Source organism: Arctopsyche grandis, chromosome 6 (assembly GCF_051622035.1).
Source record: "Arctopsyche grandis isolate Sample6627 chromosome 6, ASM5162203v2, whole genome shotgun sequence".
Classification (NCBI taxonomy): Eukaryota; Metazoa; Arthropoda; class Insecta; order Trichoptera; family Hydropsychidae; genus Arctopsyche; species Arctopsyche grandis.
This window is the reverse complement of record NC_135360.1, coordinates 25047809-25068635: the sequence shown is the minus strand read 5'-3', so window position 1 is coordinate 25068635 and position 20827 is coordinate 25047809. Positions and strand designations below refer to the sequence as shown.

Below are 20827 nucleotides of genomic sequence, written 5' to 3'. Positions count from 1 at the left end.
TGATTTGATATACTATAAGACAATCTAAGGGCTGTTTGTTTATTTTTAAAACTTGATATCAAAGAATCGGTTAACCCAGTGGCTCAACAACGAATGAGCAAAATTTAACATCATTGTCGACAAATGTCGGACATTGAAACCGTTACGGTTCCTCTGCACACAATGCTCGCTCATTTCACTCTTTCTTGCGGACAGTTCCGTTTTGTTTGTTTCGACCGTCTGTGTTGTAGTCTTTTCATCTTTACCGTTTCGCCAAAGTTAACAGTATATAGTTAAAAATGAGCGTATGTGCGTTTTTTTTCAGCGGTCGTCTGAGGTTGTTGGCTGTCCGTCCCATGACCGTTCGACCGGCAAATATTACTCGTTGTCTTGTATGCGTTGCGGCGTGCGATGCAATTTATTGTGCAATTGTTATTGCGATTGTGTAATTGAAGCTTGCGGATCGATCGGAACGTCAATCACACTGAAAAGTTTTCAAAATTGTAGGTAAACAAGTTTCACGTCAAATTGCAGTTGCACTTTCACAATAGAAACTGTGGGTGTGACGTCAAAGTGTGTTATTACTTATTAGATAAGCGAAAATATGTAAGTACTATGAAAATGCAATGTCTGTAAAGATGAAAAGCCTTGTAATTAAAATGAAAAATTCACAATTCACACAGCTAACGTAAGGTATTCTTTACAGGCGACAATATGACAAGTGAATCTATGGACTTACTAAAAATAACGAGATATTGACAAAAAAAATCACATTATAATATTAATGATCATATCAAACATTAGAAAGGGAGCTCAGTACCAAATAGGTTAAAATCAAAAGGGTTTTATTGTATCGATTTTTTTTCAAATGCCCATTTTGCTAAACCTAATAGGTACTTACATTCAATTTGAAACAAGAACAATATAATATTTGTTTAAAATTACATAGGAACGTTCTCGTGTTACACTTTCTTCGTTTTAAAACGACTCTACCTAGAATGTGATGTACGCTATATTATTATAGCGAACTTTTTTCGCGATTTTTCTTTCGCATTGACACCATTATGATGAAGTTTTTCTATATTCTCATTTGGATCACGCTTTATTCCGATCAAGATTGTATAACATTCAACCCGTACGTACATATGTACTTTCCCTATTGAAATCGCGATTCACATACAGACCCATCTGCAGCACGCACGAATATACGAGTGCATCGTGGAAGATGTGCACATAAAAAATCGTACAAAATTAATTATGCAAATTACAAAAGTGATGCATTCGACGGAGGACACGGATGCGTTGAATTTTCAGCCGTTTTAATGAGATCGCTCATTTCCAGACGGCACACGGTTTGCTCCAAATGAAGCTGGTTCGATTCGACGACAGCGATTTCTCACAATTGTTCTCGACGATTGTGGAACAATGGCGACCTATTATGTTTTCCGTAGTTTTTCGTAGAGTCGTCGTAAACCAATTTCGTAATGTGAATAATTATGATTTAATAGCGGAACCGGGAAGCTGGCGAAACGTTTAAGGAATCCTTACTTTTAAAGGTTAAAATGACAATGAAAGAAATGTACGAATACAGACAGGTATGATTGTAAAGAAGCGGTAGCGTTAAATTCTTGGGCAAATTAAACGTGCATGTTTGATTAGGAAAGCAAACAGTGAACGTTAGAAGCTGAGAGTGCCAAAGAAATTCACTCCAGAGTGAGTGCTCAATATTGAACTTGAGTTAACAGAATTTAGTACAGCACTATATGAAGTTCAGATACTTCAAACTTATAATTCAAAAATGTTTGTACTTTTTATATTGATTTTCAACTTTTTTCCATTTTACTTTTATATACATTTTTTTGGTCTTTGTTTCATATCTGGACATCTTTTGTTTCCATCTACATATTTTTTAGCTTTAAAATGTTAGCTTAAAAGCTATTTTTTCAGATGAATATATGAGCCGTTTATTTGTAAGTGGCTAAGTCCACTTTCCTTCATTTCGAGAAATATCTCGTAAAACATTAAATAAAATGTTTTGCGTTTTAAAATATTTAAGAATACCGATGGCTTCTAATAAGTTTATTCTTTTTTCCAAAGATTCTGGACATATCGAATTAAAAGCGGTGATAATAATTTGCGAATTAAGTAAAACCGAAATAGTGTTTTTGGAACTGAAAATTGGATTTCCGCCACTTTTAAATAGGAAATATTTATAAATTCATATAATTTTGGATTTTGATCGTTGTCCTTGGATCATTTCTAATTATTATATAAAAACATACGAATATATATACATACATATGTACATACATACATACACAAAGTCATCAACAATAAACACCTTTTTAAATATTATAAATAAAAAACAAAAGTTTATTCCTCATTTATATTCGATCGATATACCTACCTATATTTAAGCTTAAGTTTATAAATTTTTCAATAACATCATCCATCCCATCATGCATCATTCACAAATACCAACGCCCGATTGCAACTATGCCACTTCAAGATCGTGAACAGAATACGACGTAAAAAATATACAACGATGAAAACAACAAAAATAAAATAAAAAAACCCGACCCAACACAAAGCGGTTGATTATTTATCAAACGAGACCCAAAGAACGATCAGATCATCGGTAAAAATATTTCTCTAGTATCATCATCGTCAACGATGACTTGTTCGATTTGCTATTCGACTCACGTGTACAATACCTATGCACTAATGAAGCTTAAAAATACGTCGACCAATGGAATGCAAAATAGCTGAAAATATTTACATGACAAAAATCGCTGCACGAGTCGACCAACCTTGAGACCTGAAAGATGCAACTTAACAAGTGCATGCATATGTTTATAGATACATATGTACACACATATGAATTTACAAGGCGAATTACTTGTGTTGGTAATGTTATACGGCGTGAAGAAACTGGTTACATGTTGAACTTGCCAGTTCCGTGTCCTTCATCGGATCTTACATATGAGAAAGATACAAAAAATGTGTTCAATTTATTAATATAATATATGCTCAATCGATAGAGCATTGGCTTCAAGATTGAATGTTCTCAGTTCGATTCCTAATACGCTTGAATGATTTATTAATAGCATTGCATTCGTTAAGACTTGATGTAATGTACATAGTTATTGAAATGGTTCCATACAAAATTGGAACCACCTATAAAACACTGTCTCTAACTTCGTTATTTTTTGTCCTCTCTAGAGAATTCCACAGACATTTTATCATGATATTTATTTTTTTAAAAGCTTTTATTTATTTTTTATATATGTAGGTACATATATTCAAGAGATCCACATATTTGTACGGTTTCATCATAGTATTGCTGTACATATCTATCTATTATATTTTTATATTTTCAATTGTCTATAAAAGATCATCAGATTAAAGAATAAACATATATATGTATGTGTATGTATGTATTTATTATGAAAAAAAATAGATAGCGGGTATATATGTAGGTACGTATAGATTTAAATAAAGAACACCAGTTGAAGAAATTCTACAGTCTGCTTGCTCCATTTATAATTCAATTAGTTTCAAAAAACAAACACCTTTTTGTACAATGGACCCAACATAGACACTACAACTGTATCATAAAAGTCGTGACTTTCTAATTTCACGCTGGCATTGTTGAATATTATTGCAATCCCATTACGGACTCGTAATCCCGGAGGATTTACCGTTGACCATACATAGATGGTGCACGCCCACGAAATATCGAATTTAACCGGTATTATTGGACGATATTTAGACACGGATAAACCATTCGATTTATCAACATGACGAATGCGACCAACGCGTCCGATGTATGCTGTATTTATCGTCTACACTTGTCATCGCATCTCGTCGATAACCAAAGAGCGGGCGTCCAAGAAAGGCCACTCGGCCAGAAGTCGACTGACGGCCTTTCTCTACACTTGTGTAGTAAAAAAAATGAAAATATATTTTTCTACGGCACTGACGCATCCGAGAACACATTCTCAACGCACCGGTCGAATCGATCGTTTGGAGAGTGACGATTAGAATGTGATTCGAACAGTAGTGGCGCCTCACGCCGGTTCCGTCTTTCTCGGGGATTTCTACAACCCGGACCTTAACGTGATGAGTGTGTGATTGATTTCCATTTTGTTTTATACAGATTGGTACTGTCATCGGTTTCAAACTACATGAGACACTGAATCAAGCATCTTACGTATCAAATATTTACCAATTTCTTAAAATGTGGTACGGCAAACAAACGAAAGCAAATAAAGCCCAAGGACGACTTGATCGAATGTTTGAATATGATTTGAAAAAAATTAAACAATGTGATACAGCAAACATATTTTATTTGGAGAAAAGACGTTTGAACTTCATTGTGAGGAAGCTTTAAAAGTCTTTTTGATGATAAGTATTCCATTATCAAATATATTGTATCTACATTGAGGATGATACTATATATTATGTAAAAAAATGTAAAGTCAAAGTTAAGTTATAATATATTCCAACTGGCGTTTTAGGTTATTCATATTCGAATACAAATCAACTATTAAATTATAATTCTACAAGCGCAAATACACTTTCAACAATGTGCGCCAGTTGTGATATAATATGTGAGACAGTTCTGATGTTTTTACGAATATTTTAGAATTTAATAACGTGTTAATATTTGCTAGGTATCGTGAATTATGTTAGTGAGAATCGTATTACGATTGCTCTAGGAATGTGTTCAAAATAAGAACGTGATTTTCCAACTCAATTTCCTACTAATCTGGTACCAACTTATACATACATAGTTGAACTGTATTTTCAGTTATAATATATTTTGACCAGTTGGAATGTACTATGAATCAACCATATTAATCAACTTAGTGGGTTACACGGAATATATTCCAACTAGCCAAAATACAATACAACTGAAAATACACTTAAACTGTAACGGTAGTTGGTACCAGGTTAGATGGAATATATTCCAAATAGTTAAAATATATAACAACTGGAAGATATACTTAAACTGTAACATATATTAGGTTTTGATTTGTGTGCCTATCACTCCATAAGAAAATTCTGTGAACAATGTCTTTGGCTAGAAGGCTAAATATGACATATTTTTCTAGATTCGGTTGTAGTTTTGTTCATAAATCAGTTCACACATGTGTGAACAAAAAAGGCCGAGAGCAAGAATAATGCGAGTCGTGTTTGAATGTCAATATTTTAACTTGAACTCTCGTGTAACTGATTGTGAACGAACAGTTCAAAAACATCGATATATTGCTTTCAAACTTGTTAACCTCGAATACTTGCAACGTATAATTTTATAGTCTACAGACTCGTATAAATACAATAGATTTAACGAGAAGCGTTGGCGAATCTGAGACAACCAGTAGTTGAGACACAAAAAACTAATCAGAATATTTTTTACATGTCAAAAATGAAAATGAAAACGTCGTCAACTCTATTTAAATATTCATATTGTAAAAAAAAACAATGACTATATAGATTCGAATACTTAAGATCTTTATATTACAGACACTTTATATTATAATATACATATCTACATACATACATACTAAATACATAAATGCCATTTGATATAACGTATTATCGCACTGGTGCACATTTAAAGAGATATCGCATATAAATAAGCACTTACAGATGCATTAAATCAGACTTTCCATATAAGATTAGATCACTTAACCTTTTAAAATACGATAGAAATATTACCAAACCCGTAATACTATTTATGTGAATCTAAAAAACTAGACACTGAGAGTAAAACACGACCAAAGAAATATGTATCTATTTGACATTTTGTGAATTTAAAAGTAAATTGTACTTTAGTATACTAAATTTCAGTTCAAATTTTAACGATCACAGCTCGGAAGAGATGCATTAAGTCAGATTTAAAAATCTCATAGCATTAATATTTTAAAATAAAGTGTGCTTCGCATAGTTTTTTGCGATTCGCGATTCAAACAAGTTCGAATATTAAAAAAAAAAAAAAACTAAACGATTGTTGACGGAAAATCACCATTGGAATCGAACATTGTATCATTTGATTCTAATCTCGACAACGAGAACAGGTCCAATAAAAAGGCGGCTCGGCGACAATTTCAAACGGAATCGAAATGTTAATTTCAAACACTTTTTAAAAAATGTACCGACCGTTTCGAATCCATTCTCGACAATTAACGCACGTCTGACCCAATAAAATCCCAAATTCCGACAAAATTCTCCATCATTGTTAAGGCGAAGCCACACTACGCACTCGACATGGCATACCCGTCAGCGTTTCTCAAACTCAAACACAACATATCGACAAATTAAGAGCCTTCGCCCCGCACGACCGAACAACTATCAACGCTTTAGAGGTCATCTTGTTCATATTATAATACTATTCATGAACGCGAGATAAGGTCTACGTCCTTTCTAAATATGAGTCACACACGCTCACAGTGCATTCGTAGAGCATACATGTATAGTAGTTTTTGAATAATTCACACCTATGTATTTATCATTTCGGAATGCATTCGAGTATGTATGTACATATATACATATGTTCGTGCGTTTCGAATTACGGGAAATGGTTGACAGTTCGATGGGGTTCCGCGCTTCTGCTTCGCCATGGGTATCGAGCAACATGTCTCGGATTGTCGGATCCTCTCATTGAAATTATGGTACTGTTATAAGAGGAAGACGACTGGTAATTAATAGCCGGTGTGTTGATTGAAATGAAACGTGTCATCGAATAGTGTGCTCGTCGACCGGTATGTTGAAAAAAAATACACGTTTAACATTGGTAATTAATATACTGGATTACCTACTGAATTGGATGTAGTTGAACTTTGAAATCTATTTATGGGTTCAATTAGTAAGGCTTCGCAAAAAATAAAACTCAAGACTTTTCATTCAACATTGCACAGCAAATCAAATTTGATACTTATGAATCACCATTCATACAAATGTACATATGTATGTATATTCAAATAATGACTATACACGTGTGAAGGAATTGTCTATTAGACGAAATATTTCTGTACTTGATTGAAGGACGTATCATTGCTACATATGCATTATATTATATATAACATTAGGGATTGCATTAAGATTGCGAAAAACTTTATAAATCGGTAAACGATTTTTCCTACTACCGGTAATTACCGGTAAATGAAAAAGTGGATTATTAACCAGCAGAAAAGACTAGTGGTTAGCATATAATGCTTTGAACAATGTGTTCATAGGTTCAAATTCCACTGGTTTCTGCTGGCCAGACCTTGGATTTGTGACTCCAGGTCGATCGTTTCCCATCAAAGTTTGCCAATTTATCTGATTTTAATTAAAACGATTCCAACAAATTGGCAACCTTAACCATCTTCTCACAAATCTCGAGTATTCAGCAATTTTGAATTCCGCGGAATTGTATAAAATGCTGCAAATTTACAAATTTGGCCATAGTATCAAATGTACAATTTTTCTGCCTAAGAAGGCACATTGGGGTTACCTGTTAGGCCTTCCTAGTGTAAATTAAAAGTAAATAAATAACTTTACTGGTGGTTACTTTTCCTAAAAACGTTAGCCTGAATCGTAAATAACTAAAAATAAATCTCATGTGAATAATGTCAAATAAATACATTTAAGTCAATTCGTAAAAATTAATAAATTTAATTTTTATATTTTTAATCAATTATAAAAATTTGGACTATTTGAAAGTTTGGATCATAATTAAAGCAACCGCCTGATCGCATTTATTTCGATTTGGCTTGTCTGTGTTGCCAGTGAATTTATCAATTTGAAATTGCCACATTTAATACTGAAAATAAACAAATTCCAGACAACCTAATCCACAATACGCCATTTGCATTGATTTTTAATGTAATACTATGCAATAATATGACTGTATACGTACATGGCTACAAGAATGAACGAATGGTGGACAAAATAAGTGCTAGAATGCAAAAGGGTAAAATGAAAACCGCAGGGAAGATGGGTAGGCGAAATTAGGAAAATGTGTGAGATGGATGAGAGTTGCGCAAAACAGAGACGAGTGGAAGCGTGTTGGAGAGGCCTTCATTCAGCAGTGGATATTGAGCGGCTGTATATGATGATGATAATATGTACTTAATTCGCGATAAATACTTTCCGGTAATTATCGGCGAAATTTTGACGATTTATCGATATTGCAATCCCTAATTGACATCTTCATACCATTAAAATCCAAATTACACATCAAATTCCAAAGGACTGTTATATACATATGTACATACATACATACATAATCAAATCTTTTTCACACATTTATTTCCCTGTTCTCGTTTCAGACGAATCGGGCCATGTGTGCGACCGTCTCGGTCCAACTGGCCGACTACGATTAACAACCGTGAACCACACGCCATCGTCAACGGCGGTTCATTTCGCTTCAGCACGCCTGAAATCACTTTCAGAACATACCTGAAAAGCTAATCCTGAATTCCGAACGCGAACCGAGCGATAGTCATCGACACATGCACAAGTTACAGTTAACCAAGGGAAAAGAGGTCACGAGCGCGCGCTTGTAAACACACACACACACACGCGCCAGGACCGGTACGCGTCGCAAAGGATCGATTTCCGCTCATACAGGTGTATTTATTTTAAAATTATTATCCAGTATTATTCACGTATAGTCACGTAAGTAGAGGGAATTTCACCACTCATATGCAGGTACATATATGTACGTACACCCGCCTAATATGATTGCACGATGCTCCAGTTGCGTAATAACACGTAACGGAAGTTGCCGCTTTAATTGTTCTTCGATATCACGCGGGAAGTATAAAATAATAATACCCACTGCTGCGCTGCTGGGTTTTGTTTTTAGCATGGCGAGTGTAAAATGTGCGATATGCATCGGTGGAGGATCTGACTTGGGTGAAACGAATCCTCGGATTTCGCAATGAGTCGGATAATGAGAAAAATCAATGAAAAATATGGCACGCCTCAACATTGTTCTGTTGCGATGTGGAATATTTCATAGCGAGTTTCCTTACGATACATAATGCCAATTTTCATTTTTCATACATGCATACATACATGTTTCATTTTCCATGCTTACATGTTTCATTTTCCGAAGAATTTACACGTTTTTTGGTAATTCAATAGTTTAATTTTCTTTTAGGGATCAAACTATCTCAACTTTTATACATGCATATATGTACATACGTACATATGTATGTAAATAGAGGCAACAATTTGTTTTCTTCACAAACATACTGAGGAATTTTAACACACTATGGGCCGTAATACATACGCTGTTTTTTAATAATACTTCATTCAAAGGCCGATTAAAGTTCGACTTTTTTTCAAGGAATTGATCGAAAATATTCCAAAATAATAATATTCCGAAAAGATTTCAAATCCTCAGCCATTTTAGTAGACTGGTTTTTAATTGTGTAAATACATACATATGTGCATATCTCTCAAATTGAATCTTTCATTCAAATGGATAACACAGTTATCTATAAGATAGATATCGTTTATTCATGCAAAATTGAATACAGAAATAACTCCAGTTTGAGAAGTACTGATCTGATAATTCAAACAGTCTACATGAAAAATTACACGAAAAGAAGTTGTATTTCAAATTTTAATTTAGTTTATGAGTTATGTTCTATTTAAAAAACTTATTAGTCTTTACAGTTATTTGAAAAAAATACACGGACACTCATAGAGAGCTTTTGGAAAATTTTGGCGGTCCATAATGAGTTAATATGAAAATTTGAATTTTATTCATAGATTTTAACATCAACTACATAATTATAAAAAACTTCAAGAATATATTTAACAAAAAATTAGGTTCAATTTAAAAAATGAATTAACAATTTCTTTAACAACTTCTAGTGATGAAAATCGTGCTTTTTGTACCAAACAATAAAACTACTTTGGAGAAAGTTATTAATTTTGACACTACGTTGAAAACATTAATCTATCATTTCTGACGAATAAAAATGATCAATGAAATTCAAAGATGTTCTAAAATATTAAAAATTATTAATGGAAGTATGAAAATGATTGATTCAATTGAAAAATTTTCACTGAAGTAGCAAGTACATATGTATACATGGAAGCAAAACAACATTTTTTTGAAAAATTAATTCTAAATTTATACAAATATTATTTATGTATTGTATTTTATTACTTTATATTTTCGCATTCAAATCACATTCAAGGTAAAAAAATTGCACCTAATTGAGATTATCCTTCCAGTATGAAATTCTATTGTTAAGGTTTTCATTGTAGTCTCATATGGAAATTCAATAAAATCCGCATCTTTTCAAACTAATAAAATTTGACTAAAGCTACACATACTTGTATTCCAAAGAGCGACTGAAGACCGACGAGCAAGCCTAATTTTGACCATCAAAAATCATAAAAAGCCACATCAAAAGCAAGGTTAATCACATCGCATAAACGGCAACAATTTCCCTAACAACAAAAATTATCACAGATTTTATAATAATAATCCATATAAAACGTGACGTAATTTAACGAAATCTTGTCCGTCGTTAGCATTGAATATACCCTACATTACCCACAACTACACACATGCACACAAATAACAAAAATAAAAAATAGCAACACACAGCAAGCCCTCATTGGAATAAACCGTGGCTTAAGTTACGGTACTGCGGCGTAATCGGCGATAGAAGCCATCGTTCGATAACGAGCATGCAAGCAAGTAGTGACCGCTGATTGCAGTTGCACTTTACCAGGTACATACATTTCGCCAGTTAAGACATACATACATATGCTAAACTTTACACGAGGTGACCGTGTAACGGGGCTCGCCGTTTGACCAGATTCAACCAGTTACGAAGATGTTATCTCATGGTATCATCGTCATCGTCGTACGCGATGCACAAAACGTGTGAAGATGCACTCGGGTATAAGATCTATGTATGTACATACATACATAGATCTGAATGAATCCTATAATATAAAGTAGTCAAAAGTCCTTTGAAATTATTTTATTTAAAAAACAGTATAATATATTGAGCTTTTCCGTCCTTTGGTTAGAACACCTGTTGATAGGATCAATTTCGCAAAAACAGGTCAATTTATGTTATATAGAGAGCAACAAGCGACACGTAGGAATTTAACGTATGCAGCACGTAGCACTTCGACACACAAAGACATTCGAAAGGAGTTACCGACATTCCTCGAGTTTCTGTTTGCGACCTTGCCTTTCAAATGCACCTAAATCGACCTTCTTCTATTATATTATATTAAACATATTAGACATGTACGAATAATACACTCGATTTTGATTCTCATCGAAACGAATCGTTTAGCCCAATTAACATTGCTTCGACATCGTTCGATCGCAGATGTGACATGATTGAGAGTCACGAGTAGCGGAACACTTTTCCGAAATTTGCATACGCATCGGTAATTCGAAAATCGGTCAAGTGTAATCGAACGCCATACACGTGTGTGTGTGTGTATGTGTGGGTGCAAATTTTTATCGTATGGAGATTAAATAAAGAAGCTGTAGGGAAAATATGTGTGTTGTGCAATTGGGTCGCATCGATCGGTAATTTCATTGTGTGCAACGCTTGCAACTTCCCACTGCATAAAGTGGAGGCGTTAGCCTAATTTTGCATAAAACCGTTAATAACGAACGGTCTGTTCTGCGCTCAACTGGAGCCTGTACTGCCCACGCCAATTGGCACACTTGGCCAGTTGCTGCAAAAAAGGGGGTTGGAATTCTTAAGCTTCCTGATTTAAAGCAAATTCGAATCGCTTTCTAAGAACTACAGAACAATGCGATAAATTTCTTGTATGATACGTAGTAGGTAGGTAGTGAGAAAAATTCACACAGACGATAAAAATATTTGTAAAATTAGACAGATTGCCTGCAATATGTGATATACTAGTTTTTATCGTACATTTTGAGATAATTCCATGTTTGACTCTAAATATGAGAGCTTGCTGATAAAATAGCAGTTAATGTAGTTCGGTGGTTGCAATAATGCTAACCATAGAGAGGCTCTCGGGTTAAAGTTTTGAATTCACTTAAAATATTTCTGCAGTGCTGTTGGTAAGACTTGGATATTTGTGAATCCAAGTCAATCGCTTCCAATCAGGGTTTGTCGATTTATCTAATTTAATTATTGAAACGGTCCTCATCAAATTGGCAAAACCATCCTACCTACTATTTGAATATGATTTCGAATTAATAATATATAAAATTATATAAATATGTACAAGTTTAATACCATATGTGTTGCTATGGGGTAAAACCCGTAATGGCATTATGGTAAAATATAAATTTTCTAATAATAAATAGGAAAGAAATTCATTATTTTGAAACGGTTCATGAAATGAAGTATATGAAAGTACATATATATGTACATATGTATCATCTGATTTTACGCTATTATAGTAGGAGAATAATACTGAGATAGGAGGACCCAAGCGCATACATAAATATACACAAGACTAATAGAACATTTAAAGGAAATGGAGATAAGATAAAAGGAATACAGTTGAATAAACATATTTATATTACATATGTAAACAGAGAATCTAACGTGAGGCTTTATACTGAACTTATGAAACCTCAATTATAAAAACGTCAATTTTCAAGGAGAAATTTAAATTAAATTAAACTATCAACTTACATATACGTAAGTATGTGTAAGATGTCTCGTTAATTTGCTAGTTTTCAGTGTCTCGTAATTCAACGACTTGTGTAATAAAAATGCTGCATTGTTTGTAATTGGCCAGGAAGGCGCATTCGGGTTTACCTGTAAAGCCTTCCTGGTATGAAATGTAATAAAATAAATAAATATATACCAGAATATCTTTTAACAATAACACAATTGGTACATTTTCTATACATACATATACCTATATACATAATACTCGTGTGTTAGATGAGAGTTGATCTTTCATTCGAAGACGAGAAAACATATCACAACCATTTGAAGAGCCGCTCAATACCTCCTATCCATTCATTCATACATACAATAGTTAATGAGTATAGAATCCAGCATAAAGAATCAAAGTTAAGACTAACACCATTTTAAATCCTTGAAATTAGCAATTACCTACTGCCCTACTGAACAACCTCAATGTTGGCGCACACGAGTGACAGTTCAAGCAATTTCCAAGACAATGCACACATGGGTCAAACTCGTACATGTCAAAACTCACTCGCACGAATTACACCCGGTCATTTCCGATTTTCTTACCCATACAATACCAACCGGTACGACTCTGGGAAGTTACAGAAGAGTCGCCGGTGCGAAACGACACGGTTACGCAAATGTACCTATGTATGTACATATGTATCTGATCGATCCATACCGGACAAAAACTAGTTCTTGAAAGATTACACCAAACACACACATTACATACATACATACATATACACACGTATACAAAACTCATACACTCGTATAATTAGCAGCAGTGCCGCTTCCCCGGCGGTGTTCATCAGATAATTGCGGAATTCGAAAGTCTCATATCGGACGAGTGGAAATAAAAGCGTACGCAACGAACACAACATAAAGTAATAAATAAATGGAGGGGCGAATAAAAAAAGCGGGTTATAAATAATAACGATCGCCGCAGAAGAAGATTTCACTGGCTCGAAATCGAAATTGACCATACATCACACACACACACGGGTCAGGTCGCACACACTTGCGCCTGGTCGAAATCTTACCGTTAAGATGAGAGCAATATATAATATATACATACATACTCCGTATGTTATATGATCGACTGTGAAAATAGTGTTTAATTAGTGGAGATGGTATCGTAAAGTGCATAATAGAATTTAATTAAACAATATTGGGAATGTTTTTATAGTCGTAAAATCAATAACGGTTCATATCCATACGTCTTCTGGTTGAACTTTTATTTTCAGATGATTTTTCACACCGTGATAATGAGTCAATACATTGATTCGATGCTAAAACCTTAGTAGTAACATGTGTTAACACCAATGGTTCAACACGTCAAAAGATTCCATACACTTGAAACTTGTGCATGTTGTGTTTTACGAGTCACGTTTTACGCCTTTTTTTTGCATGTTTCTTTTTGTGAGAATTGAAAACCTTTGATGTGTTAATAGTGTTGCTTCTACTTTACATACATATGTATGTACATACTATATGAAACAATTAAACTGAAAATTGATAATAAAATAAAATTGATAGTAATATATAAAACCTTTCCTACGGTGAAACTCAATTGGGATAATTCCTGTTATGGAACATATGATGTACATTTGTAAATATGTAATAAAAATAATGATTTTACGATAAGTCAATTATTTTTAAACCAGTCAAATGTTTAAATGTAATTTTACGATAAGTCAATTACATTTGAACCATTCGATCTATTCATTATAATCTTTGTGTTTTTTAATATTGTTTGGTATGAAGAACCAATGGTAAATTGACAATGATCACTTATTTATTATTTTTTACATACATACATATGTATACATACATACATACATATGTATATATGTATACATACTAGAAAGACCTAAGTCGCTTTATCTGGCCAATAACAAACAAACAGTTGTATTTTTACAGTATCATGGAGACATATATGGAAAAATGTGATAATACTACTATTTTGAGAAATACATACATTTTACAGAGTGGGTAGCATATTTTTATATCATAATCAACAAATACGAGATTCGAATATGAGAACTCGAATTTGTGAGAGACGGGAAAGTTTGCCAATTTGGTGGAACCGTTTCAACGAAGTCAGATAAATTTGCAAACTCTGGAAAGGAAAATATCGACCTGGAATCATACATATGTATATATCCAAGGTATGGACAGCAAACACTGGGCCAAGAAACGAACCCACGATCACTTAGTTGAAATCACTACACGTTGACAACTTAGCTACGTTGCTGGTATTACAAGAACGAAGGCTATATAAGCATGTTTAAACTATATTAAGAAATGTGTCAAATTTTCATATATTACAATACAATACAAAACTTAATAAGCACAAATACTAATAATATGTTCGAAAAATTTGATTTCAAAGTGTAAGAATTTTGTTTTGGAAGAATTTTCCGATCGTTTCCACGTGTTCCAAAGAAAAATCGGCATAAACCGATGAAAAGTCGGTCGATAGAGATTCCGAGAACCGTACTATTTGAACATATTAATTTGCTTAAGTTGTCGAATCCGTATTATATTCGTATAGGCATGCGAATTTTCCCATAGTGTAAATATGCACTCGACTAACGGTTTTCGAACGCGGACATTGCTCGCGAGTGATTCACTAGTATGTGCAAAATTCGCGCAATCATAATTAGGTATGTCTCGATATTGACTTTTGGCATGGTTGAATTTGCATTTGCGTCGACAGTGACTTTAGCGTTATCCGTGCCACTTTTAAAATAAGGAGTTCGGAGTGATGTACTCACGACATAACAGTGCAATTGATGTAAAAGTAAATATTTGTAAGTTCACTCACCGTTCGGACATGCGAAGACATTCTCCTGTAAACATAAAATTAAAATACATTAGAAGTGCAATTAAATAATATTAAAAATGTAAATATACAAGCCGGGTAGATTGAATCATACTAGAAATAGGCGATATTATAGTGTATAGGCTTCAATTGATATTAAAACATTAACCATAAACAGCACACACTTATGCATGCTATAACATCAACCTACTGCCTATTTTTTCTGTATGTAAAAGGTATTATTTATGAAAGATAAAATAGGTAAAATTTATGTTTTCAAATGTTTTAATGAATCTGAATTGCGTTATACGAACGTCATGCATGTTCTACACCTTTTAATATACATAATATAACAATGTATGTATTGTTTGTTGCAAAACCACTATTTTTTAATGAATCTTTTCTATATTAAATGGTTAATTACTTAATTATATTAATTGTATAATTCAATTTTGTCTGTTACATGGCGATAATTGTTTTTAATAATTTTTGCATGGATGAAATTCATTTGTTTTTATTTTATTTGAAAATATATCATGTATTATTTATACGTTTACTAAACAATACATTTTTTATCAAAAGTTTTTATTACAACGTTTTTGTATATAATATTATAGTTCAATATGACGTTTTAAAATAATATAACAACGAGCGATTTGCTTTAAATTTAAGAAAATCAAATTGAAAATTCTTCTACCTATGCATGTATGTATGTATGTTCATATTTATGTTACAGTCGAAGTGTGTTTTCAGTTGTAATATATTCCAACTGACTATTTAAACCATTCATATTCGATATATATTAGTATATCTATACAAGCGCAAATACACTTTCAACAATGTGCGCCAGTTTTAATAGAGTTGAGTGTTGACAGCTCTGATATTTTTACGAATTAAATAATGCGCTAATATTTGCTGGGTATATTACGATGGCTCTACGAATGTGTTCAAAACAAAAATGTGACTTTCCAACTTCATTTACTGGTCGAGTGAGATTTTCACGAAAACCTAGCCTCTCCATCTCACCTGGTACAAACTTATAATTGAACTGTATTTTTACTTGTAATATATTTTGATCAGTTGGAATATAATTCGCCATATGAATCAACTTTCGTGGATTAGACGGAATATATTCCAACTAGTCAAAATATATTACAACTGAAAGATACACTTCAACTGTAACACTTAAATTAACCCAAGCTTAAACATTGATAGTTTTAAATGTTAGAGCTTCAAATTTTGTTGAAAATAATTTAGCATAAACGTCCATTGATGTCAGTAAAGAATTTATTACAAATCAACATGTATGTACATTAATAGTACAATATGATATTTGGCATTTAGATATCGTAATCACACGATATGATTCATAATACATATTTTAAACGTTTCGCAATATACATACGCATTGTATATACATACTTACATAAGTACTTATATATATTTTTAGATACAGGTGTCATAAAAGTAGACGTATTTCAAGCGACGTGAAGGATTCGTACTTTCGATTTTTATCGTTGGAAATTTTCGGTCACGAAATTTCTGCCCGCGTGCGTTTTTTCTTTAAGTCATTTTTTTTTTAGTAGGACCAATTGCCCAAGATTGAATCTGTGGACCGTTGGCTGCCGCTGCGGAAAACCTGATTCGTGTTGCAACTGATTTACCGACCTATAACAACGATTTCGCTCTTGCGGACAATCGACCCGATCGATTTAATATCCCTGCATTCCTAACGGCTGTCAAGCGTTAAATTCTCGTATCACATTATAAAATAATGCAGTTTATTGAATATAATCATCTTTTCATCCATGTATTGGTGAGGGTATACTTTAACTATCCTTAAATTTTAAATCATCTTACGTTTAAAACACGTTTTTAATATATTTCAGTAGTTCAAAGCAATGTCTTATTAAATTTGACCTAGAAACTATTTAATCACCTTCATTGAGTTTAATTTATGTTGTATTTTGCAACTCAGGAAGCGTTACGGAAATGCCATAAATTTGCGCATATGCACTTCCATCGCATATGCGTGAACGAACTGATCATATTTTACGAAGCGTCATCGCCGTCATCTTCCGTCTGGTTTGTATGATATTGAATAGGTTCGAAAAAAAATTGACAGTATACAAGTGAACGATTTTTCATTGGCTATTTTATATAAATACAACTACGTTGTTAGTACCCGGCGGCCAAATTCGACAGATCATCTATCTATTGTAAGATCGTTCTGGTTTCGCCGCGCCCAAAACTGGATAAATTGGATCAAGTTGAAGAAAACGACGACGGATTTTTAATTAGTAGTTAATATGTACGTTCGATCTAGCGGCGATCCATATCTGTTCGGGAAAAGTCGTTCCGATTTGCAATAAATGTTGGAGTGTCGAATTTTAATTGTGTACGAAGTAAAAGTGAGCATCGGGGATCTAATCAACACGCTATTTTGATTTTATCAAGTAATTGCATATTTAAAATGTATATACATACATACATATATCGCAATCTATATTCAGATCTTTTATATTCTGATTTTTGGAATTTAAATAAAAAAAAGTTGAATTTTTTAAGTAATTGGTTGAATCTTACTCGAGTACAAGTCACAATTTTACCAAAATTTTGTACGTATTCGATTTAGTTTTTATGGTTTCATTTATGAAACATTATGGTTTCAGTTTGTTATTAAACTGTGAACTGTTGGGATTATAGCCCGTGACTCGAGCACTTTCGCCTAGCAAAAGTTACATTGAATTCAGATCGAAGTTGAACCATCGGGAAAGTTTTTTTTTGCACAGTCGAGAGCGTGGTTGTTCCCGTTCATGTGTGGAACAGATAGCCAGATACGTTCAGTCTTAATTGTACAGATTTATCCGTCATGTTTATCGGCCGTAAATAACGAAAGTGGCTTCGGCCAAAACAATAGCCCACGGTCAGCTTTATCGCATTTCGGCGAACGAAGAAGAAAGTAAAACATTCATTTTTCTGCACGAGCACTCGCATCTAGAAACAATACTCTAAAACAATCGTTTGTTAATTGTATAAAAAATACTAATAATAATAAAAGCTAATTTTCAATCTGTATATTCAAATTTTCCTACACTAGTGTCTGTCACGCGCGTGGGTTGGGAAACCTGCATTTCCTGCTGCACATTATGGTGTCGGATCAAAACGGTGAGAAGGTCGTTGTTGTAAATTATTGGTAACACTTACGATTGAATTAATTTATCCTATATGTATAGGAAGTCAAAATCGGTTTCGGTACAGTACCTTTTTTTACGTCAAGAAGTCGAATCAAATTTAACACTATTTTTAGCGTACATACACAAATACATACATACGTACGTAGAGATAAAATTTATATAGAAATCGATAAATCTTTGTTTTGTTTTTTTTTTGTTCAGTAATTCTATTGTGTCGTCTGTGTCGCTTGGAGTGTTTTTGAAAAATCGCATGATTATATAGATATGTAATTGAAATAGTTAATTTTTTTCTCAACAATCAACGCTTGGACAATGGGTTTGGGGTAATGATCGCTTATTTGTGAAGGATTGTACAATATTGAATTTGTTTTTAATAGTTTCACGGTCGATTGACTTCGTGGTTGTGAAAATTTATGAAGATTATAAAGATCTGCATTCAATTTGGGCGTTTTAGTGCGTGAATTTCTAATAAAATTTAAATTAATCAATGGAAAATCCATATTTGGTGTAAACTTTTGAATTGAAGTTGAAGTTTTTAGTGAAGTTTTTTTCATTAATTCGCATTATTGTATAATAATTTAAGGTAAAATATCAAAAAAGAATCTAATTTATGTTATTGTATTATTATAGCCCAAGGAACAGCATAATCAGGGATCGATTCTGAATGCATATCAGTAAAAATCTCGAGGTCGAAATTTCTCACGAAAACAATACTTTATTGATACTTTATATACATACATAATAGATAAGGTAAGAATAATTTATGGCGATTATTCAATTACTGCATTATGTTTAGTTAATTAACACTTGTGTACCGAACTTGAAAATGTCGTGGAAAATTTGGTTATTATTGACAACAAAGGTAATATTAAAACAGTTTTTTTAAGAATCTGCATTATAACATTATATACATTATTACTACATCTAATCTACAAATTACAATAAAGTAAAGTTCCAACTAAGAAAAATTGTGTTAAAATCGGTTTACTTAAAGACATTGTGAAATTGAATTCGATCACACGCTTTTAAATCTACTTTTTAGTAGAACCAAACGAAAAACCCAATCTTTCAACATAATTTACGATGAAAATTCGTCACGCTTTTATTATAAAAAAATAGGAATCGCGTCCATCAAACGACGATTAAACGCTTCGAGCGACAGATCACTTCGATACACATTATTACAATACAAACACCGAAAGAAAAAAAATATGATTTACGACAGTCCTAATTTTTTCTTACGCGCGCCTAATATACATAGATAAATTTTTACACACGTTCATAATTTAATTTGAACCCGTGAATAATTGACGTCGGATCGAACCGGTCAATGGCTGACACAAGTCAGTGGGCGACGATGGTCCACTTCCTGGCTACCTAATTCTGGATACCGATCGATTCGGACATTTACTCGAAAAGTCATCCGATTTGATTGCGAGCGGACAGCGAAGCAACACGGTCGACAATGACTAATCGCTCGGCAAATTCAACTTTTGTCCAAATCACGCTCGAGTTCCGTGGCCATCGGCCGGCAAGGTTATTAACATTCTCTCGACGGACAGAAATGTAAGAAAAGTAAGTACTAGTCGTAGGAAACAATGGCCGTTTGTTGCGGTTCAATACGCGTATGGTGGGCAGGTGAACGGCGCTCGTAATGGATTAAAAACGGTTAATTTGTATACCGAATGTGTTTATTTACGTTTTTGGCGTCGAATGAATGGCTAATTGTTCGTGTTGCATACGAATTCATTGTATTATTTGAATATCAAATTGAAATGTAATTATGCGTTCATCATAAACACTTTTCAACACCGTTTGATTACTCGGTACTAAACATGGCATAATTACCTTTTTATTAACCAAAATTGAAAACAACGATTTAGGAAGTTAAAAAAAGGTTTTTAAAGGTTTAAAAGGTTTATAATCACATCATATCTATAAGATATGATGTGATTTATGATATATGATGTCATTTCTTAAATTCAATCCACATTAATTCATTTAAAGTCAATTCTGGTGTATTCTATTTAAATAAAAACATTTTAAAAGATTTTAAAAAGCGAAGCTTTGGGCATTGAATGCCAGAATGCTGCATAAGTTCCAGTGCATTTACAGAAGTATGGAACGCTGTATGCTTGGCACAACGAGGAGAGATAAAA

General features: G+C 33.2%; 1 protein-coding gene across 1 annotated transcript in view; it reads right to left on the bottom strand.

Moving 5' to 3' along the window:
• The window catches only part of uif (sushi, von Willebrand factor type A, EGF and pentraxin domain-containing protein uif), a 67274-nt gene that overhangs the window by 28013 nt on the left and 18434 nt on the right, over positions 1 to 20827 (bottom strand). Inside the window, exon 3 of the mRNA XM_077432155.1 lies at positions 15475 to 15499. Within this exon, the coding sequence (XP_077288281.1) occupies positions 15475 to 15499 (25 nt within the window). The remainder of the gene's footprint in view (positions 1 to 15474; positions 15500 to 20827) is intronic.